Genomic DNA, 24,184 nt, shown 5'->3' with positions numbered 1-24,184 from the left:
AATGAAATCTGGCCATGTGTAGCAACATGGATGGACCTTGAGGGTGTTCTGCTGAGCGAAATAAGTCAGGCAGAGAAGGACAAATATCACATGTTTGGATGTATAGGAGGATTAGGAGGAACTTAACTGAGGACCATGGGGGAGAAGAAGGGGGAAAATGGTGGGGGAGAGGGAGAGAGTCAAACCAGGAGAGACTCTTGAATGCTGAGAAACAAACTGAGGACTGATGGATGTGGGGGGGAGGGGGGGAGATGGGCATGGAGGAGGGCACTTGTGGAGATGAGCACTGGGTGTTATATGGAAACTAATTTGACAATAAACTATTTGTAAGAAAAAAAAAGTCAGTGTTAAAAGGTTCATCCCTATCTCATGAGCTGTCATTTGTAACATCTTGGGCCTTCCCATAGGTTCTAGCTCTTGTACCCTTTAGAATATAGAAATCTGTCTCTCCAAAATGAAAACAGGTGTTCTTTCTCCTCTCCCTGCTCAACTTAAATAAGTACAGTTGACCCTGAACAATGAGGGAACTGAGGCGCTGACAACATACAGACTCCCCCAAAACTTAACTGCTAGGAGCCTACTGTTGACCAGCCTTACTGACAACAAAAGCAGTCATTTAACACATACTTTGTTATATGTATTATATACTGTATTCTTATAATAAAGTCTGCTAAAAAAATGTCCAGAAAATCATAAAAAAAGAAAACACATTTCCAGTACTGTACTCTATTTATTGAGAAAATCTGCATTTAAGTGGACCTGCACAGTTCAAATCCATGTCGTGCAAGGTTAACCATAATAATGATTAAAATCCCAGCAATATTTAAATAGGTGAAGAGGAAAATGAAAGACATTTTTAATTCCCTTCCCATGAGAATAATCTAACTATTTCGGTGTATATCCTTACAGACTCTTTTCCTATATGAATCTATATAGACATAGATATACATTTTTGTAAAAGGAGATTGCACCCATTATATCTGAAATCTCCATTTCAATAAATGATATACATTTTATTAATGGCTAAATAGTGTTATATTTTCTAGACTATAACTGTACCATAATTTAATTATTCCTTCCCCATTAATGCATATAAAGGGTACCCTCTCCCCCATTTTGTTTTTACTATAATAAACAGCAATCTGATGAACTATGCTTAAAAGTGTGATTTTTGCCTTAAAGGTGTATGCAATACATGTGTGTGTACACTATCCCTTCTGAGCCTGAAAAATCACATTTCTAAGTTCGTCAGGTTGTTGTGCACACACACTCCGTCGTAGTCGACATCCCAAAAGTTATATCACCACCAGTAGGGTGTAAGTTAGGAGCGCCTGTTTCCGCAACTGTGGGACTGAGATTTTTAATCTTTCAATAAAGCATTACGGCAGTCCTGAAGAAAAAGGATTGTTTTTGGCGAGGAGGTGACAGCTCCGACCACAGCTTGCCAGCACAAAATATCAATACTTCTTGTAAGGATGGAAACCATGAGCTAAGTAAGGCTGCTCTCTTCCTCCAGACTGACTTGTTTTGAAGTGACTAAATATTTCATCTTAAAAGGGCACTTCTGGGAATTTAGCTTGAATAATGAAACCACAGTCCTCTGCTCTGACTTTCCGTTGGTTTCAGAATGCATACTGAAGAGGGGCACCTGGGTGGCTCGGTCAGTTGAGCAGAAGGCATACTGAAGAAGAACAGAGAGAAATGTGTAAATGTAATAGAAAAATTAAGTACGGAAAATGACCCCAAAAGGATACTCGAAGCTATCAGCGATACTCCAAACCAAGGCTACTAAACATAATCTGCCTTTCTAGAAACTAGGAGCTGACATTGTATCAGAAGAATCGATTCCTAATAGGTTGTGAGGGACCAGCTGATCATGACAAAGCAACCCAGGCATTTTAAATGTTGTATTAAAAACCATTTGAGGGAGAGAATATTTTTACATCTGATAAAGACACATCTGATAAAGGATTTACTATCCAAAATATACAAAGGAGTCTTGAAACTCAACAATAAGAAAACCATCAATCCAATAAAAAATGAGTCAAAGACCTTAACAGGCACCTGATCAAAGAAGACATACAGGTGGCAAATAAACATATGAAAAGATGCTCTACCATCATATGTCATCAGGGAAATGCAAATTAAAACAACGAGATACAGCTACACACCTACTAGAGTGGCCAAAATCTAGAACACGGACACCACCAAATGCAGAAGGATGTGAAGCAATAGGAACTCTCATTCATTTCTGGTGGGAATGCAAAATGTTTAGCCACTTTGGTGGTTTCCTACACAACTACACATACTCTTACCACACAATCTAGAAACCCCAAGTATTTACCCAAAGGAGCTGAAAACCTGCACATGAATGTTGATGGCAACCTTATACATAAGTGCCAAGACTTGGAAGCAACCACGCTGTCCTTCAGTAGGTGAGTGGATAAATAAACTGTGGTGCGTCCAGACGAGTAACAGGGAGATAAGAGACGTCTGAGGTGGTCTAGGCAAGAGACAACAGGGACTTGACTTGGGATGATGGCAATGGCAGTAGAAAAAAAACAAGACATAAAATCTATTTGGAGGCCGCACCAACAAGACACACTAAGGGACTGGTTGAAAGACACCGAGCAGGTAGTGGTTTTGACAAAAAGGAGAGATCAGAAGTGACTCATAGGTAAACTATTGTTTCCACAAGTATAGTTTTGTCTCATGAGTAAGAATATAAGACCCCAAAGGGAACTACCACACGCCTTCTATTACCCTGTTTCTAATATACGTTCACTGTGAGCATGTTTAAAATGATCTTGGTTATCCAAATCACTACTTTGTACAAGGACGATTCTGGTATATTATGGAGTTCTTAACAAACATTAAAGCCCATCTCTTAGCGTAAAGCTTACAAAATGATGATTTTCCTATAGAACTGGCTACGTCCTTTTCCTAGAAAAGTTTTATTTTTAAAATATTCTCCTCAGGTTATTCACTTCATGTTTATATTAATATTATTCTAGAATTCCACACAGCCTTTACTGACTACACCTGGGAGTCTCTTTAAAGGCCTATATGTTGTTTCCCTATGTAACATGTGTTTCTTTACTGGGAAAGATAACAATCATTTGCCACTCAAATTTTACCTTATTACAGGTCTTCCCATATACTCTCAACTTACTATTAGTAAAAAGAGAATATTTCAGCCTTCAATGCTTACAGCTGGACATTTTGTTTATTTCTGAAAATCTGTGAATGATTATGCAACACTGTAAACATACTTTTTTTAAAGCTCTTTCTAAATTATTACTTTAATGAAGTCTGTAAAATATATTAAACAGGATACAAAAAAAACTAATGATAAAAGAAAAGGTTAATAAACTGGGCTTCATTAAAATTAAGAATTTTTGCTCATTTATAGAAACTATTAAGCAAGTGAAAAGGTAGGCCAAACATTGGGAAAAGGCTTTTGCAATAACATGTATCTAACACAGGACTTCTGTCCAGAACGTATAAAGAATTTCTACAAAAGAGAAGAAAACAGCAATACAATTTTTAAATGGACAAAGCCCTTGAGTAGGTATTTCTCAGGAGAAGACACCCAAATTATCATGAAGCATATGAAAAGGGGCTCAGCACCATGTCACCAGGGAAAAAAACCTAAAATCACAATGAGGTACCGCGAGAATCTTACAAGGTTAGCTAAAATTAAGAAGACTAACATAACAATATCAGTGCAAGATTAAACTGGTACAAATACTTTGGAAAATCACTTACTTACTAATGCTGAACATACACAGTTATAAGCCAGTAACCCCACTCCGAGGTATACCCCAAGAGAAAGGGGAACATGTGCACAACCAAAGATATGTACTAGAACGTTCACAGCAGTGTGAATCATAAGAGTCCCCATCTAGAAACTATCCAAATGCCCATCCCCAGGAGAGATGACAAAATCGTGGTATGTCCATACGAGGGGAGCTACTGCGGCTCAGGGAAGAATTAGCTCCTGCCACAAGCAACATGGATGAAACTCACAGAGAGGATGCTGAACAACTGAGGCCGGAAGCTGAGGAATAGACACGGCTGATCTGTGCTGCTCTTTGAGCACGGGCGGGGGGGACGGGGCACAAGGTAAACCGCTGTGCTGCTTGAAACGTGGGTCCTGCATCTTCATCGGGGATTTGACCGCCTGGGAGAAGCATCTAGCTGGACCCCTAAGGCGTATGCACTTTACTGCACAGAAGCGATACTTCAATAAAAAGAAAAATAAACTGAAACAGAAAAAAAATCAATAAATAATCATCCAATGATTTCCTCATTAAAATAGGAACAGAAGACAACCTTCAAGACAAATTAAGTGCGCGTGCATGTTGGCTACGGGGTTTAAGTCACAGAAAGTGCAGGATGCAGTCGATCACTTGGTTTATTACTCAGCCGAACGCTGCTAATCAATTTTACATTTCTGTCCATGTTCTATGCTGTTTAATTTATATTCAAAATTGCCTGAAGACTGAAAGCGTAAGGAATGCTGATACTAAAGAGCACGTCATTGGAAATAAAAATGGTAAAAAGAGTGAACATCTTCTTCACTCTCAGATTTATAAACTGGATCCATCTGACCGCAGTTCGTTTCACGCGTATGGAGATACCACAGCACTTCAAATATCCATGTTCCAAAGAAAAACACCGTGATGACTACATTTAATTTGGCTTTTTATTAGAAGTGGGGATTTTCTACCCCAGGAATGTGTGTGTGTAAGAAAGAGTTCGCAACTAGAAGCCTAAAACCTTGTCACTTAAAAACCAAATGCAAAAAATTATCTGAATACAACCAGTTGATTCTCTTTTTTTAAATTTTTATGTTTATTTATTATTGAGAGAGACAGACAGACCGACCATGTGCGGGGGAGGGGTAGAGAGAGGTGGAGACTTAGAATCCAAAGCAGGCTCCAGGCTCCGAGCTGTCAGCACAGAGCCTGATGCCGGGCCTGAACCCATGAACTGTGGGATCATGACCTGAGCCACAGTTGGAGGCTTAACCGACAGAGACATCCAGGTGCTCCTCTTATTTTTTTTTTTAAAGCGTAATAACCAAGATACCCAAAATAAGGTATTAGAAAGCAGTTGTTGGTCTATATTTGATACTCTAGTATGTAGTTATATTTTAATCTGTATTTTAATGTAGATTCAGTCTACCCAATCAAAATATATCATTTTAAAATCTGTCAACAAAGTACAGGTCTTCCTACATAATTTAAATAGTGAGGAAATTTCACGTTTGGACACATATATGGAGAACACACAGCTTTCATCTATCAAAGGAACAAATGTGTTCAGACATAAAACATATGCTTTACCTTTAGTGAGAGTTGAAGTCTGGAACCTGTGCATTAAAAAAGAGGCCCCACTCTTGTTCTTGAAAAGCCTACACCGAGTCAGCTGCTCAGGAATATGCAGGTTGTCTGAACCGTTACCTGACTTTATGTTTAGCAAGTTATGGGATACGTCTTCTAGGCACTTCATTTTCGAATTTCTGGTGAAAATGTTTATGAATGAGAATTCCTCTGTATCTGGGACACAGTTAAAGTTCAACTACAAATACTTTTTTAGAAGCTACCTCTCTGAATGGAGACGATTTCAAGGTGCAGCAAAGCTATGAAGAGCTAAAACTTCAGGAACTTTTAAATTATGAATAGAAGAGTATTTGCCGTGGGAGACAGTTCTGCTATCGTAGTAAGATAACTCAGATATTTCTTACTTTCCAAATTACAATACAAACAGCACCAGGGACACCTGGGCGTCTCAGTCAGTTAAGCGTCCGACTCTTGATTTCTCTCAGGTCATGATCCCATGGTATGTGGGATCGAGCCCCGCGTCAGGCTCTGTGCTGCCCGCCCGGAGCCTGGAGCTTGCTTTGGACTCTAGGTCTCCCTCTCTCTCTCTGCCCCTCCCCTGCTCATGTTCTGTCTCTCTCTGAAAAGCAAATAAACATTTAAAAAAATGCACAATGCAGGAGCTGGAAACTATCAGCATTGGTGGAGATTATGGTGCCCAACAGCGGCCAATGGAAATGAGGAGCTACAGAAACTGCCGGGAATCCAACCCAACCCGGAAGTAAAAGAAGTTCTAAACAGTTCTAAGAAGTCTCTGTGGGAGCCAGCAAGGGAGAATAGCTGGTAAACAAAAGGTCTTCAACAGTCTTTAATAGTCGCCAGGTTTGGGAGGAGGGGCTCTAGCTGGTCTAGTGTAGAGAACATTACAGGGGATGAGGAGAGCGAAGGTCATTGGACGTGAGAAAAATCTGTCCCTTCGTTTACATCCCTGCTACAGAAACCCTTCCATTTCCAAAATAACTCATTCCTGAGCTATGTAACCGCTTCCTAACCAGTCCCACCTCCAATTTCTCACCTCTGTACTCTATCCAATATGCCGCTTCCACCACTATTGTCTTAAGACATTGCACAGTTTTCTCCATCTTCCCCCCCCCCCACCCCAACCACTGCCTCAGAAAACCACGTGGTGGCTCTGCAATGACTAGACAAAGCTTATCCCTGGTTAAGAGTCAAGGTCAACTGCAATTTGGCCAATGGGTAAAATTCTCATGGAGTGCCTTATAAGGGAGAGAGACCTGGATTTGGATTTAGGGTACCTAGAAAAAGCCCAGCTCTGCTCCCTTGGATGGCCGGTGACCTTTCTGAGCAGAAGGTTCCTTATTTGTGACAGAAATGTTAATGATATTAGGCATTATGTTGAGGAAAACGATGGTGATGACTTTACTAATAATAGCTAGCATCTGTAGAGGACTTACTAGGTGCGAGACGCTGCACTAAGCAGTTTACATGAATTAGCCATTAAAGTATTATGGATACTGTAAAATACTACAGAAATGCTAATTACTCTTTTCTAAGTTCTCTCAAACCATCTGTCAGTACGTCGGTTCTAGAATCTTAATTGTGGAGATATATCTGTAAGAATGTACAAAATATGTTATATATAGTATCTTGTCTCCTCTATGTCTGGCTCCCATTCGCCTGGCGAGGATGGCGAACTCTAATAGTCAGCTGAAGACCATTCCTTTCTAGAAAAAACAGGATAAATAGGACTCCTTCTAATATCAAAGGCTGACCAACTTCTCCAAACTGAAGTTTCTTTTTTTCCACCAGTCACCTTCTCACTAGTAGGTCGTTAGTATGAACCACGGCTCTGAAGCCCTAGTAAGTAAATGAGAGAAAAAAGAAAACAGAACAGAACTCTGGACGGTGTGAGGAGCTCTGAGATCAAGTCTTGTTTCTGCTTTAAACCAGCTGTGCTACCTTTGCAGTTACATCAGGGACCTCAGGCAGACGAGGGCTGTGAGGTTTTACATGCATCTCTACCTCCAGTGCTGGCATCAATTCTCTTACAGACATGCGAAATAGAAGGAGTCAGGGGCGCCTGGGGCCTCAGCTGGTGCAACGTCCGACTTCGGCTTCGCTCGTTATCTCACGTCCGTGGGGTGCAGCCCTGCATCGGGCTGTGCTGACAGCTCAGAGCCTGGAGCCTGCCTTAGATTCTTTGTCCCCCTCCCCTGCTCGTGCTCTCTCTCTCTCTGTCTCTCAAAAAATAAAAAGCTAAAAAAAATTTTTTTAAATAGAATAAGTTAATGAAATGATGACCTTCCAAAATGGCAGCTTTTGCACGTAGACTATGGTGGAAATGTCACAGAAACAATGCAAACATGCCCATGGTCACCAGGCTGACAAAGGCATTTTGGGATGTACACTACTGAGAATATTTTCCTTTTCATTCTTTCTCATGCCTTTTATCAGACACTGAAATGCTTAATATGATTCATCATGGTATTGGGGGTGGGGGGAGGGGAGGTGTCTCCAGATATCTGGGAGGAAAAAGGCCAAAATCCAGAAATGTAATGACCTGACGGGACCTTTATTTATTAATTCAACAAACTTTCTAAGTGCCAGGTGCTCGATATGAAGATGGAAGCAGTTTACCACCAAGCAAACACATGGAAGAAACTTGGGTAGCATAAGTCAGGTGGTAGTATATGTGAAAGGGTATATGCACATGCTTAGATTTCCTGCTGAAACTAAACTTTAATATATTATGTTCTTAATACAATCAAATCTGCTCTTCAAAGTTAATTGTGTGTGGGTGGCAACAGTAAAATGACATGGGGCAGATAACACTGTGAGGGCAGATAACACTGTGAGGGCAGATACACTGTGAGGACAGATATCCTGTGAGGGCAGATACGCTGTGGGGGCGGATACACTGTGGGGGCAGATACACCGTGAAGGCAGATACACTGTGGGGAAGGACACACTGTGAGGGCGGATATACTGTGGGGGCAGATACACTGCGGGGACAGATACACTGCGGAGGGTCGGATACATTGTGGGGGCGGATACACTGTGAGGGTAGATACACATTGGGGGTGGATACACTGTGAGGGTAGATACACTATGGGGGCGGATACACTATGGGGGCGGATACACTGTGAGGGTAGATACACTGTGGGGGCGGATACACTGTGAGGGTAGATACACTGTGAGGGCGGATACACTGTGGGGGCGGATACACTGTGAGGGTAGATACACTGTGGGGGTGGATACACTGTGAGGGCCGGTGGTAGCTGCTCACACCAATCTGCCACTTACTAAGGGTTAAGATAAACATGAATTCATTCACTTATCATTTATCTCTAATAATTCTTTTAAGACCTTCACAGAGAAAGATAGTACTCTTCTATCAAAATAACTTCTAAAAGGGGCGTCTGGGTGGCTCAGTCAATTAAGTGTCCGACTTCAGCTCAGGTCATGATCTCACGGTGCGTGGGTTCGAGCCCCGCGTCGGGCTCTGTGCTGACAGCCAGCTCAGAGCCTGGGGCCTGTTTCAGAGTCTGTATCTCCCTCTCTCTCTCTCTCATAAATAAAAACATTCTAAAAAAAACTTCTAAAATAACATGTTTACTAAACACGTTTCGTTGTTTCAGATAATAATGCTACATTAAAAAACAAAAAAACCCGCCCCCAAGCGTAATGGCTTAAGATAACCATTTTCCCATTGGTTCACGATGGTTATGGGTCAGGAATTTAGGCAGAGCTCAGTTGGTCAATTCCTCTGCTCCACGTGGCACTGGCGGGGCTCAGTGGGCGGCGCTGGGTTAGGGGTGGGCTGGGCGGGGGAGGGGTCAAAGCCGGCCTTGCCCCCGTCTCCCCCCCACCCCCCGCAGGGCATGTGGGCAGGCAGGGCTACCCTCCACCGCAGCGTCAGGCCTCCTCAGACCTTCTCCCTGCCGCGCAGGGCTCCGAGTGACCCCGGGCGGAAGGTGCTTCGTCTTGCCGGCGACCGGGCCCAGAACTTGCTTGGCGGCGCCCGGCCACACTCTGTGGGCAGAAGCAGCCACAGGGCTGCGCAGGCGCAACGCGGGCGGAAGGGCGGCCCTCTCTCAGCGGGAGGCGGGTCAGGGCGCGGCAGCCATCTTTAATCCATCGCGCTTAATAAAAATGATGCTAGAAACTGACCAAAACTCCATCAGGATTTGTTGATCCAAATTAGCAAAGGCAGTACCGGAGGGTGTTGGCCAGGTCAAAGAAAGAGACTCTTTATATATAGACCAGACATCACAAAAATCTATGTAAAAATGGGAATGAAATTGTGATGATTATAAACACAGGGAATTTGAGTAAGAGTCTGGAATGGGCATATACTTCATTGCCCAGAGACCCTTCTGAGATGGAAACGGGTACTGTAAATATGTGCCATGGCAACAGGCAGACACCTGAACCGTCCCAGCTAGCCCCCCTTGGAGAAAAGGGACCAGATCAAAGCAGTGATACTTAATCAAGGGGGAAGCGATGAGGGACTGTTAGAAGCCAATCAGTACTGTCTACTAAGAAAAGCTTGCAGACTCATTATTTTAATAGGGTGTGCTGGTGAGAGCCATGGACCCAATCTCCTTTCCCCAAACAGGCCCTTCTTCCAGAAATCTCCACATGCTTCTTTCAATGAAACCGGACAGCTGTGCTCAGGGAGGTCTGAGGAGTAAACCTGTTCTGTCACCAAGGGTAGCCTTTTAGACCCACGAACCTCTGGGACCAGGGGCTGACTGGTGAGGCATGGATGCAAACGTGCCACATGGGCTGCTTTTCTCAGGGTGGCTGCGCTGGCGGCCACAGCATTGTCCCCGCTGGGCCCGCGCCCAGCCGGAGGGTCCTTCCCACCCAGGGCCCCACGCAGCAGCTCAGAGCCTTCCTCACTGAAGGCCGCCGCCCCGTCAATGGCCGTTTGAGAACAAGAACAGAGTTTACGCCAACATTACTGCTCCTCAGTGTGAGACCACCGAAAACAAAGTTGTGTCCTCGGTATCAGGCACACGCTGAACTAACCATGAATAAATTCTTTCCTCATCTCCTGCTCTTCAAAAGTAAACTAAAAAAGTTGTCTTAATTTTCAGTTAGCTTTGAAGCACGTGTGCATTATGTGTATTTAACTATTTGTCTTAACCATGGCTTCCAGCCCTTCATGGTGCCAACATTACTGATGGTCAATGTTTGGAGCGTTGGGTCAAAAGCAGATAAAGGACAGTCTTGAGTGTATGTGGGTCATTGATTGGAGTGGAGGTAGGTAGTGCTATTCTGGATAGTATAATTTTATATATACTGTATTTGGATAGTTCCGTTTTGCTAAATGCTAAAACAAAAAAAGACAAAGTTAATTCTTTTTTTTTTTTTATTGCTACTTTTAAGAGAGAGTGTGTGCGAGCAGGGGAGGGGCAGAGACAGAGGGGGACAGAGGATCCCAAGCAGCCTCTGTGCTGACAGCAGTGAGCCTGATGTGGGTCTTGAACCTACGATCTGTGAGACCAGGACCTGAGCCGAAGCTGCACGCTAAACCCTGTGAACACCCAGGCGTCCCTATTCTTCATTTCTGAATCTATATTCGACTATCCTTGATAATCAACTATTTTTAACTAGTCTCCCAGCTATCTTCCCTGAGGACTAGCTAATGTACTGTTTTTTCTTAATTTTCCACAAATTAGTTTACTTTCCTAGCGCTTTCTAAAATAACAATTCTGCCCAAACCATTTTATAACCAAATATAAACACAAAATAAGACTTCATTTCCAAGGAGGATCAAAATATGGGAAACATAATGAAGTAAATATATAATTGTTGGCATTACTCTTATAGACAAAGTTTTCATTTCTACAATGAGTTACAAGGCGTAAAAAAAGTCCTTAGAATAGGAGGCCTAGCAAAGGCAATGTTTTTTTGGTAGAAAAATATTTTGGAACTTCGAAATCAAGTTGTTTTAAAATGCATTTTGTCCCCCTCTCTCTCTCTCTATATATATATAATTAACTCAACACTGTCAAATATATATCCATTTACAGTACATTCCAGCATACCAGAAGGAGAGATCCTATCCTGTACTGATTTTGCTTAACGCCCAGGGCAATGTTATGCAAATGAAATGGGTTTAAGCACAGTTTTTAATGTTGACAGTGATGCCTTTTATACAAAGACAAATAAAACCGCTGGAATCAATTTATCACAAAGCTCTGTCAACATTTATCTGTCTTTAAACTATCTATCCCTACCTACCTACCTACCCTACCTACCTACACTGGTCACAAGGGGTGTTAAAATGATCTTTACCCCACGAATGGTTTCTGGTATTCATAAAAAGGTCTATTATCATTACTAACATTTTAAAAAAAGAAGCGTTACTTAACAAATACTTATTATGTGGCTCGTCACTTTTTATAATGTATTCTTTAGACTTAAAATATATGTACTGAAAATCATCACAATTCTTTGTGAGTCACAAAAACATACTGTCACCATTTTTAGCTAACACAGTGTCTAGTGGCAGGCAAAGGCAGAACACCCAGGGTCTATGCTATAATTTCTCTAACATACGCTACTAGCGCTTCAGACCCAGACGAGAAAGCGGTGGGAAAAAATGGAAATGCAATACCAAATTAGCTATGTAGCTTATCTAGATATGGTAAGGCGAGTCGAATTCTGAAGAAAACATGGTGCAGTACACTGTTTTTTAAAGTCAGAGGAACACTTGGGTTTCATTCCTGTTTGTGTGATTTTTAGTGAAACTTTACTACTGATATTTTAGGGTTACTATGTAAAGAAACACTACATTCACTACCTTAGTAGTAGTATACCCATACTACAGATGAGGAAGTTGAGGTGCAGATAATGTTAACTTGCCCTTAATTACATGACTAATAAGTACTGCAACTCAGCTTTAACCAGATTCGCACTTACCACGTTCATAAAGAAGATCAGCATGCAAGAGAAAGTAAGAATGCTAACTTGGAGCAATTATCATATATATAGCAGTTGTTATATTCACTGGAAACCCAAGATTGGATGGATTTAGAGTTTAGAACAAAACAAATTCTCCATCCCAGGGCAGGGAAAAACACTCTGAGATTTCAGTTACAGAAAGCTGTAAAGATCCCTTAATAAACAAGAAAACACGAATATGTAATGAATTATTAATATGATGAGGTATTTCCACATTTGAATTATTAATTTGTAAGGGTTGCTCCTTAGAAAAGCATGAGAAATAACACTCCTAAATGTTTTAAGTAAGGGTTTATGATGTTTCTCTTGGGTAATTCTCCTAAGTGAGATCAAGATATATATAATTATGGTCATCTTCATCTATTTTTCCTGTCATACGGAGAGCTGAATCAACACCCTCCTGGACGGATGCAGCAAACCTCTTCTACAGATCCCTTTCCAGAACCTCCCCAGCAGCCAGTGGTAGGGCCGGACAGTCCTTACGATCGCACGTTCCAGTCTGTGTCCCTACAACGTCACTTTCTGTCTTAGGGCTTCACAGGCAGGAGCCACCCCGCCTTACCGGAATGAATATGATTATACAAGAAGGGAGAACTGCGTCCGCGTCTTTCTAACAGGCACAACCAACAGAAACACATGCTCCTTCAAAAGACAGACTTGATGTATCTTTTTGTGGAGTGTCCACATGTTCTTCCTCTCTGTAACAGGGGTTATAGCATTTTACTAACTTGGGTTAGGAAGGGTTTCATTTCTGTAGCATTTATGTCGGGCTGCTGGAAACTGCTAAAGCAGGAAGAAAAGATAAATGTTGTTTCAAACTATTACTGAGATCGTGGTGTTTATTTTTCTTGGAAGACAGACATTCTAGGACAGCAGTTTTCAAACTGTGTGTGATGAGGTCAACTGAGCGGATCAAGAACATTTAAAAACAATGAAATGAAAAAGAATAAAACAGAAAAAATAACACAAGCAACGTAGGAAATTAAACTAGTGTTTCCTGAAACTCTTGCTTTTAGTTAGACGTATTTATGCTGTGTGTGTGTGTGTGTGTGTGTGCGCGTGTGCGGTGTGTCACAATGTAAAATATCTCTTAACTCAGGGCCAGAATTAAGAAAATGTGACAGCCACCACTGAGTGCAATGCATGGAAGTAGACAGAGGTGTTATTTTTTTCAATATTTTGGGCTTTTTTTTTGACAGATTATAACAAATAAAAAACAAAAAATTATAAGATACTGACGAAAGAAACTGAAGATGCATATAAATGGGAAAACATTCCATGCTTGTGATTTCAAAGAATACTGTTAAAATATCCACACCACTCACAGCAATCTACAGATTCAGTGCAATCCCTATCAAAATTTGTTCACAGAAATAGAACAAATCTAAAATTTGCATGGAACCACAGAAGACCCTGACTAGCCAAAGCAATTTTGGGAAAGAAGGGCCAAATTGGAGGCGTCACACTTGCTGATTTCAAACCACATTACAAAGCTACAGTAAGCAAAACAGTATGGCACGGACAGAAAAAACAGACACACAGATCAAAGGAACAGGCTAGAAAACCTAGAAATAAAGGTATGCCTACATGGTCCACTAATTCACCACATAAAAGCCACGACTATGCAATGGGGAAAGGAGAGTCTCTTCAGTTCCCAGTGCTGGACAAGCTGGACAGCCACCAGCCGCAGAAGGACACTGGGTCAGCATCTCCACCAAACACAGAAGTCAACTCAAATGGATAAAAGACCTGAACCCTGAAAATTGTTTGAAGGAAACATAGGGAGTAAATTCCCTGATATTGGTCTTGGCAAGGAATTTTGGGATTTCACACCAAAGCCAAGGTTAACAAAAGCAAAATAAATAAGTGGGAGCACGTCAAACTAAAAAGCTTCTGTTTAGCAAAGAAAACCACCAACAAGATGAAAAGGCAACCTATGAAATGGGAGACAGTATTTTCAAACATAAATCCGGTAAGAGGTTAATATCTAAAGTATATACAGAACTAGGGGCGCCTGGGTGGCTTCGTCGGTTAAGCGTCCGACTTTCGCTTAGGTCATGATCTCACGGTTCGTGGGTTCGAGCCCAGCGTCAGGCTCTGTGCTGACTGCCGGCTCAGAGCCTGGAGCCTGTATCAGTCTGTGACTCCCTCTCTGACCCTCCCCTACTCACGCTGTCTCTCTCCTAGAAATAATTAAAAAAAAATCTTTAAAATATGTACAGAACTTCTACAACTTGAGAGAAACAAAACAACCCAATTTACAAAAGTGGCTGGAGGACCTGAATGGATATTTTTCCAAAGGGGATGTACAGATGGCCAACAAACACATGACATCGTGCTTTAATCATCAAGGAAATACAGCTTCAAAGCCACCACGAGATACCACCTTGCACCCGTTAGAATGGCAATTAACAAAATGGCAAGGATAACAAGTGTTGCAGAGGCCGTGGGGAAGGGGAATCCTTGTGCGCTGCTGGTGCGGCTCCCCTGCAGGACGGTACGGGGGTTCCTGAGAAAGTTACAGGCAGAACTACATGTCATCTAGCAATTCTCCTTCTGGGTATTTATCCAAAGAAAACAGAATCACTACCTTGAAGAGGTATCTGCACTTCCGTGTTCACTGAGTGTAACGGCGAAACATGGAAACAGCTGTGTCCACGGATGGGTGAGCAGATAAAGAAAAGATGGTATGTATGTACGTATGTAACACACGTGCGCACACGCGCATGCATACACACACACAAATGAAGTATTATTCAGCCACAAAAAGAAGGAAATCCTGACATTTGAGAAGACAACATGGACAGACCTTGAGGACATTATGCTAAGCGAAATAAGTCAGACAGAGAAAGACAAATACTGTGTGATTGCACTTGTATGTGGAATCTTGAAACAAAAATCTGAACTCATAGATACACAGAACAGATTGATGGTTGCCAGAATGTGTGTGTGTATGTGTATGTGTGTGTGTGTGAGAGAGAGAAAGAGATAGAGAACGAGAGAGATAGAGAGAGGTAGTCAAAAGGTACAGATGTCTAGTTATAAGATAACAGCATGATGACTTTAGTTACAATATATATTTGAAAGCTGATAAAATTGTAAAAAGTGTCATCACACACACAAAAAAACTACAGCCATGTGTGGTGATGGATGTTAACTAAACTTATCGTAGTGATCGTTTTGCAATATATACACATATCAAATCATCATGTTTTATGCAGAGTAACACTTCTAAATGTTTTAAATAACAGTGTACAATGTTCTTGGGTAATTTCACTAAGTGAAAAAATCTTAAAACTAATACAGTATTACATGTCAATTATATTTAAATAAAAATAAATATTTAAGAAATAGAAAAATTATAAATCACTGTATTTNCAACAACAACAAACTATCCAATTTTGACAGGGAATACATTTCAGCATTTTGAGTAAAAAGAAAGTAGAATTTCAAAGTGTACTTAATTTACACACTGTACTCTATTTTAAATAGCTTATTCGGATACAGCTTTCAGCAATGTGTAATATTTTCAACATGAGGTCGAAATGCATCAGATTCCAGAGACTTCCAATGTTGCTTTGTTACTGGCCTTACCAAACCATGAGTTCAATACCACGTGCTGTTGATATTTGATTCAGAAACCCAATGATTTTATTTTGATTCACAGCCCAAAAAAATTTCATTTCACACTGTGAAAATTNATGTAGGTTTTTTTTTTAAGGTTTTCCTGTAAGAATAAAAGGTGAAATAGTTGAAATATTAGGTCTACTATTTCCAAAGAGATTTCAATCTTTTTTTTTTTAATGTTTTTAACGTTTTCATTCATTTTTGAGAGACAGACAGAGACAGCGTGCGAGTAGGGGAGGGACACAGACAGAGAGGGAGACACAGAATCTGAGGCAGGCTCCAGCCTCTGAGCTGTCTGCACAGAGCCCGATGTGGGGCTCAAACCCACAAACTGAGATCATGACCCGAGCCGAAGTCGGGCGCTTAACCAACTAAGCCCCCCAGGCGCCCTGAAATTTCAATCTTTTGGAAGTGTATAGTTAAATCTATTCAAAGAGCATTCAGTATATACCATGTTAAAATCTTCACAACTAACGATATGCTATTTTTTAGATATTTTCTTAATCTTATACTTTACCCATACTTTACTGAAATGCAGATGTCTAAAATCACAGCATTACCATTATTGGTATTATTCACCCAAAAGACACAGTTTGATCTGGTAAAGCATAAAGGTATGTTTTAACTTCTCTGTCAGGGTGAGAATAAATTTTAACTGTATTTATTTTTGGGGGCAGAGAGGAAGGGTGTGTGAGCATGCATGAGCAGGGGATGGGCAGAAAGTGAGAGAGAGAGAGAGAGAGAGAGAGAGAGAGAAAGAGAGATCCCAAGCAGGCTCTGTGTTGTGAGTGCAGAGCCCATTGAGGGGGTCTCGATTCCATGACTGTGAGATCGTGACCTGAGCTGAAATCAAGAGTCGCGGCTCAACTGACTGGGCCACCTAGGCACCCCTGAAAATGATTTTTAATATAATGAAATACAGTTGTCCAAGTAACAAAAAGGCAATATATGGTGTTCTGCAAACTATTAAAATTTCATGATGCATTTCTTATGGAAATATCTCTACATTTATACTTTGGTAACTATTCTGTCTCCATCGTTTGTATCTCATGTTAGAGTCTACTCATATCCAAACTGAAATATTTTTCCGAAAAAATGTAGCACACTTACAATTCTTTTTATTCTGTAGGCCACAAAAATGTAAGTGAAGAAAATAGTACGTAAGAACAGATGGAGAGAAACAGATAACAAGGAAAAGTCAAAACAGGAGCAAAAAAAAAAACCCCTTAGAGTCAAATCACACGTCCTGCCCCAGGGGCTTAGGTTTGAAGACAATGGCTAAGAAAAAAATTGTGTAACATAAAAATTATCCATGAAAAAAAGAACTCTTGAATTAAGTACGGTGTACATGCTTTTATGTCAAGTTCATTGCTTAGAAATACGTATAAATGGGTGGGAGGGGGGAGATGGGCATGGGGGGGCACTTGTGGGGATGTGCACTGGGTGTTATATGGAAACCAATTTGACAATAAACTATTTGTAAAAAAATAAATAAATAAATAAAAGTGGCATTACTATATAAAAAAAAAGAAATATGTATAAATGTATCATCTATGCATTGTAGTGTACCACACATAATTTCCTGGAAGAGGACACAGAGAAAACACTCAAGTTTATTACTAACTGAAAAACTTTAACAAATAAAAAGAAAAAGATTCCAACCTCGCTGGCTCTGCCTGTTGGCTGAGTCATCTAGAAATACTTATCAGTTCCTCCACCTCCTCCTGAGTGACACTATTCATTACCTGACCTTTTCCTAAAGTAACTCTAGAAAGTCAACATCATCCACTTGCCTGGTGACCTGAGTATTTCTCACTCAGTGGTCAGTGCTCAAATCATCCATTTGTTCTTGTCAGAGGACTTACCAAAATGCAGGGACAGGTGACAGCTTTTGTCTGTGTGCAGAATGGTCGGCTGGCTATTTAAATTACTTTAGACCCCTCTCCCTTAAAAACAAAGTTGTAATAATGATCCTTCTGATTATTGATTTCATTGACACACCTGTTACCAAATCTTAGCTAGACAAGATTTGCGGGTCACGGGCTGCTGATGCTTTAAGGTTCATATTCAACTCTACCTCTTCCCTCACCGCGCCAGCTGGAGAGAAGAGCCAACAAAAGGTGAGCACCTAAGGGAGATCATCTGCTCCACCTGCAAAGTGAACTTAAAAAAGTCCAATCTTGGGATGGCACAGAGGAAACTACGATACTGGAATGTTCTAATTTTACAATACAGCAAAACCAAGTTTCCCTTTCAGGAAAACAACACTTGGGGCTATAAAAAAATGATGCATGGCTTCTAGGCTCTGTACTTTGGAGGCCCAGCTTTCAACTGTAACTGTGGTTACTGGAGGTATCAAACCGGGGAAGGATGTGTTTATACAGGAAGAGATGGTGGCAGACTCTAGAAATTTCACTTACTTGGGACAAACAAGTTCCAAGCCCTTGGTTTTGGCTCTACAGCACCAACCTGTTGTGGGTCAAAATCTATGTGCAGAAATTGACAACCTGCTTCTCTTTAGAGGTTTTTATGGCTACTTATTGTGAAGGGAAAGAGTGCAAACTATCAGCTGGGTCACTTAAAAATGATCACTTAAATGATACAGAAATATTAGTAATAATAGTAAAAAATAACAAAATAATAAAAAAATAGTAAAATAGTAAAAAATATAGCAAAAAAACCCCCACCCCTAATTTACTGTGGGTAGTGCAAATCAATCACCTTTCCCCGTTCTTTTCCCCATTCTTTTCCCCAATCTTAAAACATCCCAAACCTTCCAGCCTCTAGTAATGTGTAAAGTCTCCTCTGTATATCTTACAACCTTCAAGTTCTATCCTTGGCCATGTTCATTTACAATTTCTCTTCTGGGACATAACCATTCACTTCTCTCTCTTCATATACATTCCACCCAGGAGGTTTCATCTACTCTCCACATCTGAACCACAGGGATGATCCTGAGTTTTTACACTCATACATAACATACACTGACCTTTCAGGCTTTGTTCAAATATTCTAATTTCTTATTAGGTGCATCTATGTGGATGCCTGCCATCTCCAATGTTGAAATCATCTCCCCCAGCCATTCCTCCATGAAAGAAAGACAGAATTCTTCTACTTCACACAGAAACTAGATAGATTATCACAATATTGCACGACTCTTCCTTCTGACTCTGGTCTATTGCTGCTAAGCAGTCAACCACATCACCTCCATGTTACCATTTTTATATCAATTTTGATTATGGTCCTTCACTACAAGATCAAGTCCAAAGGCTTCAACCTGCTGTAACTTAGCTTGACATTTGTTTTTTAGCCTTACCTCCTTTGACACTTCTATATGAATTCTGAGTGTAGCCAATTTAGTCTATTTAACAGCCCGTAAATGTACTCCATGCATTTTGCATGCCACTTCCTGGAAGACTTTGTCCTCCGGATTCTTTAAGGTTCTTATTAAACTTCACCCCTTCCCTCGTCACCCTAACTAGATACAAGTGCCATCACAAAATGTTAGAGCTGAAGGGAGACCATCTACTTTATCTGCAAAATGGACTTTGAAGAATTGTCTCCTCCATCTACAAAATTAAAATGTTTGGGGAAGGGTGCCTAGGTGGCTCAGTTGGTAAAGCATCAGACTCTTGATCTCAGCTCAGGTCATGATCTCACAGTCTGTGAGTTTGAGCCCCATGCTGGGCTCTCTGCTGACAGTGTGGGAGTCTTCCCTCTCCCTTTGGGATTTTCTCCCTCTCTCTGCCCCTCCCCTGTATGCCCTCTTTTTCTCTCTCTTTCAAAATAAAAATAAATAAAACTAAAAAAAAATGTTTGGGGAAACTGAGGCCAAAGGACAATAAAAATATTTTATTTCCGGATACTGGTTTTTTTCCACCACATTTTTCTTGAGTGTTTCCTCTGTGCCAGGGGCTGTGCTAGCCACACAGAATGAGAGTTTAATGAGAAAGGCTGACTGTATGTCTACCATCACAAAAACAGCTAGACTTCAGTGAGTGCTGTAAGAAGAGAGAAGTACAATGTGCCACTGATGTCAGAAGTACGCAGGGCGCAGGGCAGGGGTGAGGCAGGAAGTTACGTGTGGGAAGGAGTTAACTCAGCTTGGGAAGATGAACGAGGCTTCCCTGAGGAGGAGGAAATCTTTTAAGTAAGGGTGAAAGTGAGCAGGAGTTAACTGCAAAAGGTCAATGATGGCTACATGTGGAAGGGAAGCCCAGACAAGCACTTTCAAGGAACTAAAAGCAGGGGTGGATTCTGGGAGCTAAGGGACAAGGACGACTGCAGAAGGTGAGGCCAGAAAGGCAGGGATGGGCCGGGAGAGCACTGCACCTGGGAAGATCACGTGAAGATTCCTGGGCTTTATTCTAAGAACGATAGGCTTTGGACAGCACGTTCCAAGATACTCCAAGTCACGACCATGGCTTACCTTGGGGGGAATGGGAGAAGCAGTTTGAAATCAGAAAAAATTCTAGAAGTTTTATTTCGATTGAAACATAGTCTGTATCCCTAGCACACTTCCTGGAGTGTGTGTTCTCATCTGAAGTCATGTTGAAAAACGAAAGCATATGAACTTGTAAATACGGCCATTTGTAAATTGGGGGCCACTTGGCTTGGACAGGGGGTAGTGTATGTATATGAACGTCTCCGTACCTGCCAGCACTTAAGGGAGTATGGGCTTGTTTGACATTTTCTAAAAGCCCAATACTCCCTACAAGGACAGTCCAACAAAAAAGCTCTATTTCACTGTCTGGCCACGAATTGGTGCTATACTTGAAGTTAAATCTTCATTTCCTTTCCCTTTCCCATAAAATCATTAGTAAGGGAAAATATTTTGAGAATATACTAACAAACAAAATCTTTCCAAGGTGTTGTCTTAATCCCAATTGCTTTCTGTTCTCATCTTGTCTACACCAGGTAATGAAGTTCAAAATGCACTCACAAATTTATTTCCTCTAAAATTATGTTTATATCAAGGATAAAATTTAAAGATGGTAGGGTGACCAAATTATTAATAAAAGAACAGGTGGAATTTTGGAGTGATTTCTCTGTTCAAGGTAATGTGCTGGACACCTGGAAATGGGTTATCTCATTTAATCCTAATAAAGACTTTGAAAGATGCATCTATTTCACAGATAAGGAAACTGAGGCTTATTGTTTTCCTACAGTATACACACCCTACACCAGTGTTCTCCAATATGGTAGCCTGCAGCCACATGTGGTTGAAATATGGCCAGTCTGAATTAAGATGTGCTGTGAGTGTAAATTACAGACCAGATAAAAAGGAAAGTAAGATTTCTCAATTTTTGAATATTGGTGACACATTAAAACGGCAATATTTTATACGGTGTGTTAAATAAAACACATTATTAAGACTAATTTTATCTGCTGTATTTAAAAAAAATAAGCTACTAGAAATTTCTAAATTACATGTGTGGCTCACATTCTACGTGTATTGAATGGTGCTGCCCCAGACCAAAAGCTGGATACTGACATTTGTCAGTAAATAACAAGTTCAAAGGCAGCCTGATATAGAAGAAAAGAGTACATGGATTCTAACAGATCTTGGTTTAAATCCCTCTATCAATGACGAGTCTTGGGTAAAACACCAAACATCTCTGCACTTCACCTTTGTCATTGGCATTATGGTGACATTACATATCCCCAAACAACTGTTGTATGGAATACGTAAAGCAGCTAGTAGGCAGGGGGGAGGGAACAATTACTGAATACTTCCTATAACAACTAGTTCATTTAAAAATGGATTCCCTACCAGAGTAGAAAAGGGAAGAGTTAAACAACTAGCACATTTAAGGCCTGCTTTAGCATAATATATGCATTATAGACTGTACTGAGACATATGTAATAGACACAGATTCCTTCTTTCTATGTAAGTTAATTATACTATGTTGCAGGCTGGGAGGTCAGATGATAAAGTTAGGATGAGGTATAAAATGTCAGGGCACAGAAGGGCCCAAGGGGTCCTCATGGATACAATGGACAAATTCCAGGGAAAAGAGTTTATGAACTCTACCTCAGTTGATTCATGGTCTTTTTGCATCAAGAACTGAGACCAGTTAGTAAAATGACATCTGGGCAAGTAGAATTTTACCCTTTTCGTAGTGCAAATAAATAAACTGTTCCAGTATACCAAGTTTGGACTGGCCCACTATTAGTAATCTCCACTAAATCATAAGAAACTACAAAATCATGTGGACTAAACTGAGGATATTTTGCCATATCCTGTCTCCTAGGCTTTTGTCAAGAAGTCTGTCCCTTGTATGTGACTTATTAATGTCTGAATTAAACGTATACATTTAAATGTAAAGTATGGAGCAGCTGGGGCATTTACTTTAGTATTTGATATGTTTGTGGCTTAAGATTGACATGTGACAATGTATTAGACTGCCCTGTTCTGTACTGCTGTTTTTAGTAATATGGGGGGAGTACTAATTAAGGATTAGTCACTCCAGTGTAGTCCCGTTAAGTGTCAGACACCTATTAAATTTAGCATCCAAACTGTTCATTTGTTTTCTATAACAATTAACTTTAAGGAAATGAGACTGGAGAAGTAAAAAGCTATCAGAGTTGAAGATCTTAGAATAGCAAGCGAGGCCATGAAAATACTCACTTTATTCAAGTTTAAAACTTAACAGAAGAAATTAATATACAAAATTTTAGTTTAGCTATTAAAGTGCATGTGCAATGAGTTAAGAAGGGGTGGGGGACAGGGCCTCCCCTTTGATCTCATATGCCGCATAAAAATCCACGCCTTGTAATGAATTTTTGAGTACCCACTGAATACACCTGACTTGGTCTTTGCTCTTTCAAAGTGACTACACTCTAAGTGACTTGTGATGTCATTGTATTTACAGTACACTGACAACTACCTTTCAGTAAATGTCTTCAAATCTGGAGCTATAGCTAGAATTAGGTAGGAAAAAAAATTACACCAAATCAATATTATTAGCAATTATTAATAAGAGTCAGACAAAATAATGTGTAAGTGGTAATTAGAAAAATTTGCTGAAACTTTGAACTAAGACATTATTAACTTTCTGATGCTGGAGATTATAGGATAACATATAGTCAGTTAACTTAAGAGAAAACAAATACTCTAAACCATGTAAGCTACCAATCGTATTTTCAAAATGCATGTTTAAAAAAAGAGTTCATATCAAGAAATAGCTCACTTGCATTAACTTTAAATTAGCTAATACTTGAGTTACACCTTTGAAGAAACTTGTTTCTAGGAATGCTTTTTTTTTTCCTCTTGTGTTTTCCTTTTTTCCTTTTTTCTTTCTGAGGGGGTAAGGCCGTTGGATTTTTTTTTTTTTAAAGTTAAGCCATATTCTTTAATGTGAATGGCATATTTGTGCTCCTATATGCTAATAACTCTCAATCTCAGTGAGCTGTTAGGAGGTCTTGAAAGTTTCATCTTAATTGCAGAGTTCATTTTCGTAAAACGCCTTGGCACCACTCGATCTTTGCAGAGACGAGAAAGATCTCTGTCCTCTGGACTTGACATTTTTACCGTATATGCGTGAGCATTTTTTGCTGTCAAAAATTGCAAAGGTAGATTTTTTGTTGTTGCTCAATCTGAAAATGTCTCCACTATGCTTGCACAGCTCCCCTCTTCCCAGCACAGACCTACCCAACCCAACCCCTCTCTCCCCCTGCAAGTTTTAAACTTTGTTTCCTTTGGGGTTCTGCACAAGTGCTACTAACGATATCCAAGAGACAAAGAGCTGGGCTGTCGGTTCACGGGATGCCAAATTTGAGTTGTGAAACAAAGCACTCAAATTTGAGACTCAAGATGATGATGGTGGTGATGCTAGCAAAAAACATTATTATAGAGCATGAGACCCCGGAGCCATCTCCCTAGACAGCTCCCCCTGCCCGCCGCCACCCGGAGCACCGCGAAGCCCCCCGCGCGCCCCCGGGCCTCTCACCGCTTCACTCGGATGATCTGGTCCCGCATGGGCTTGATGTCCTGAAAGCTCTGCTGGTTGACGAGGCTGTAGACGAGGATGAAGCCCTGGCCATTCTTGATGTACAGGTCCCGCATGGACGCGAACTGCTCGGTGCCTGCCGTGTCCAGGATCTCCAGCACCGACGGCGACGAGTCCACCTCGATCTCCTTGCGGTAGAAGTCCTCGATGGTGGGGTCGTATTTCTCGATGAAGGTGCCGGTCACGAACTGCACGGTCAGGGCGGATTTGCCGACCCCGCCC

The 24,184-nt window shown here is 40.9% G+C and overlaps 1 protein-coding gene across 1 annotated transcript in view; it reads right to left on the bottom strand.

Annotated features, from left to right (window-relative positions):
* The window catches only part of RAP2A (RAP2A, member of RAS oncogene family), a 34,060-nt gene extending 9,950 nt beyond the window's left edge, over positions 1–24,110 (bottom strand). Inside the window, exon 1 of the mRNA XM_077753870.1 lies at positions 23,903–24,110. Coding sequence (XP_077609996.1) covers positions 23,903–24,018 — 116 coding nt within the window. The 5' untranslated portion in view covers positions 24,019–24,110. The remainder of the gene's footprint in view (positions 1–23,902) is intronic.
* Between the last annotated feature and the right edge of the window lie 74 nt (positions 24,111–24,184).

The sequence above is a fragment of the Crocuta crocuta genome, unplaced genomic scaffold (assembly GCF_008692635.1).
Source record: "Crocuta crocuta isolate KB4526 unplaced genomic scaffold, BGI_CrCroc_1.0 scaffold31, whole genome shotgun sequence".
Lineage (NCBI taxonomy): Eukaryota > Metazoa > Chordata > Mammalia > Carnivora > Hyaenidae > Crocuta > Crocuta crocuta.
The sequence above is the reverse complement of the archived record's forward strand: the minus strand, read 5'-3'. Positions and strand labels throughout refer to the sequence as shown.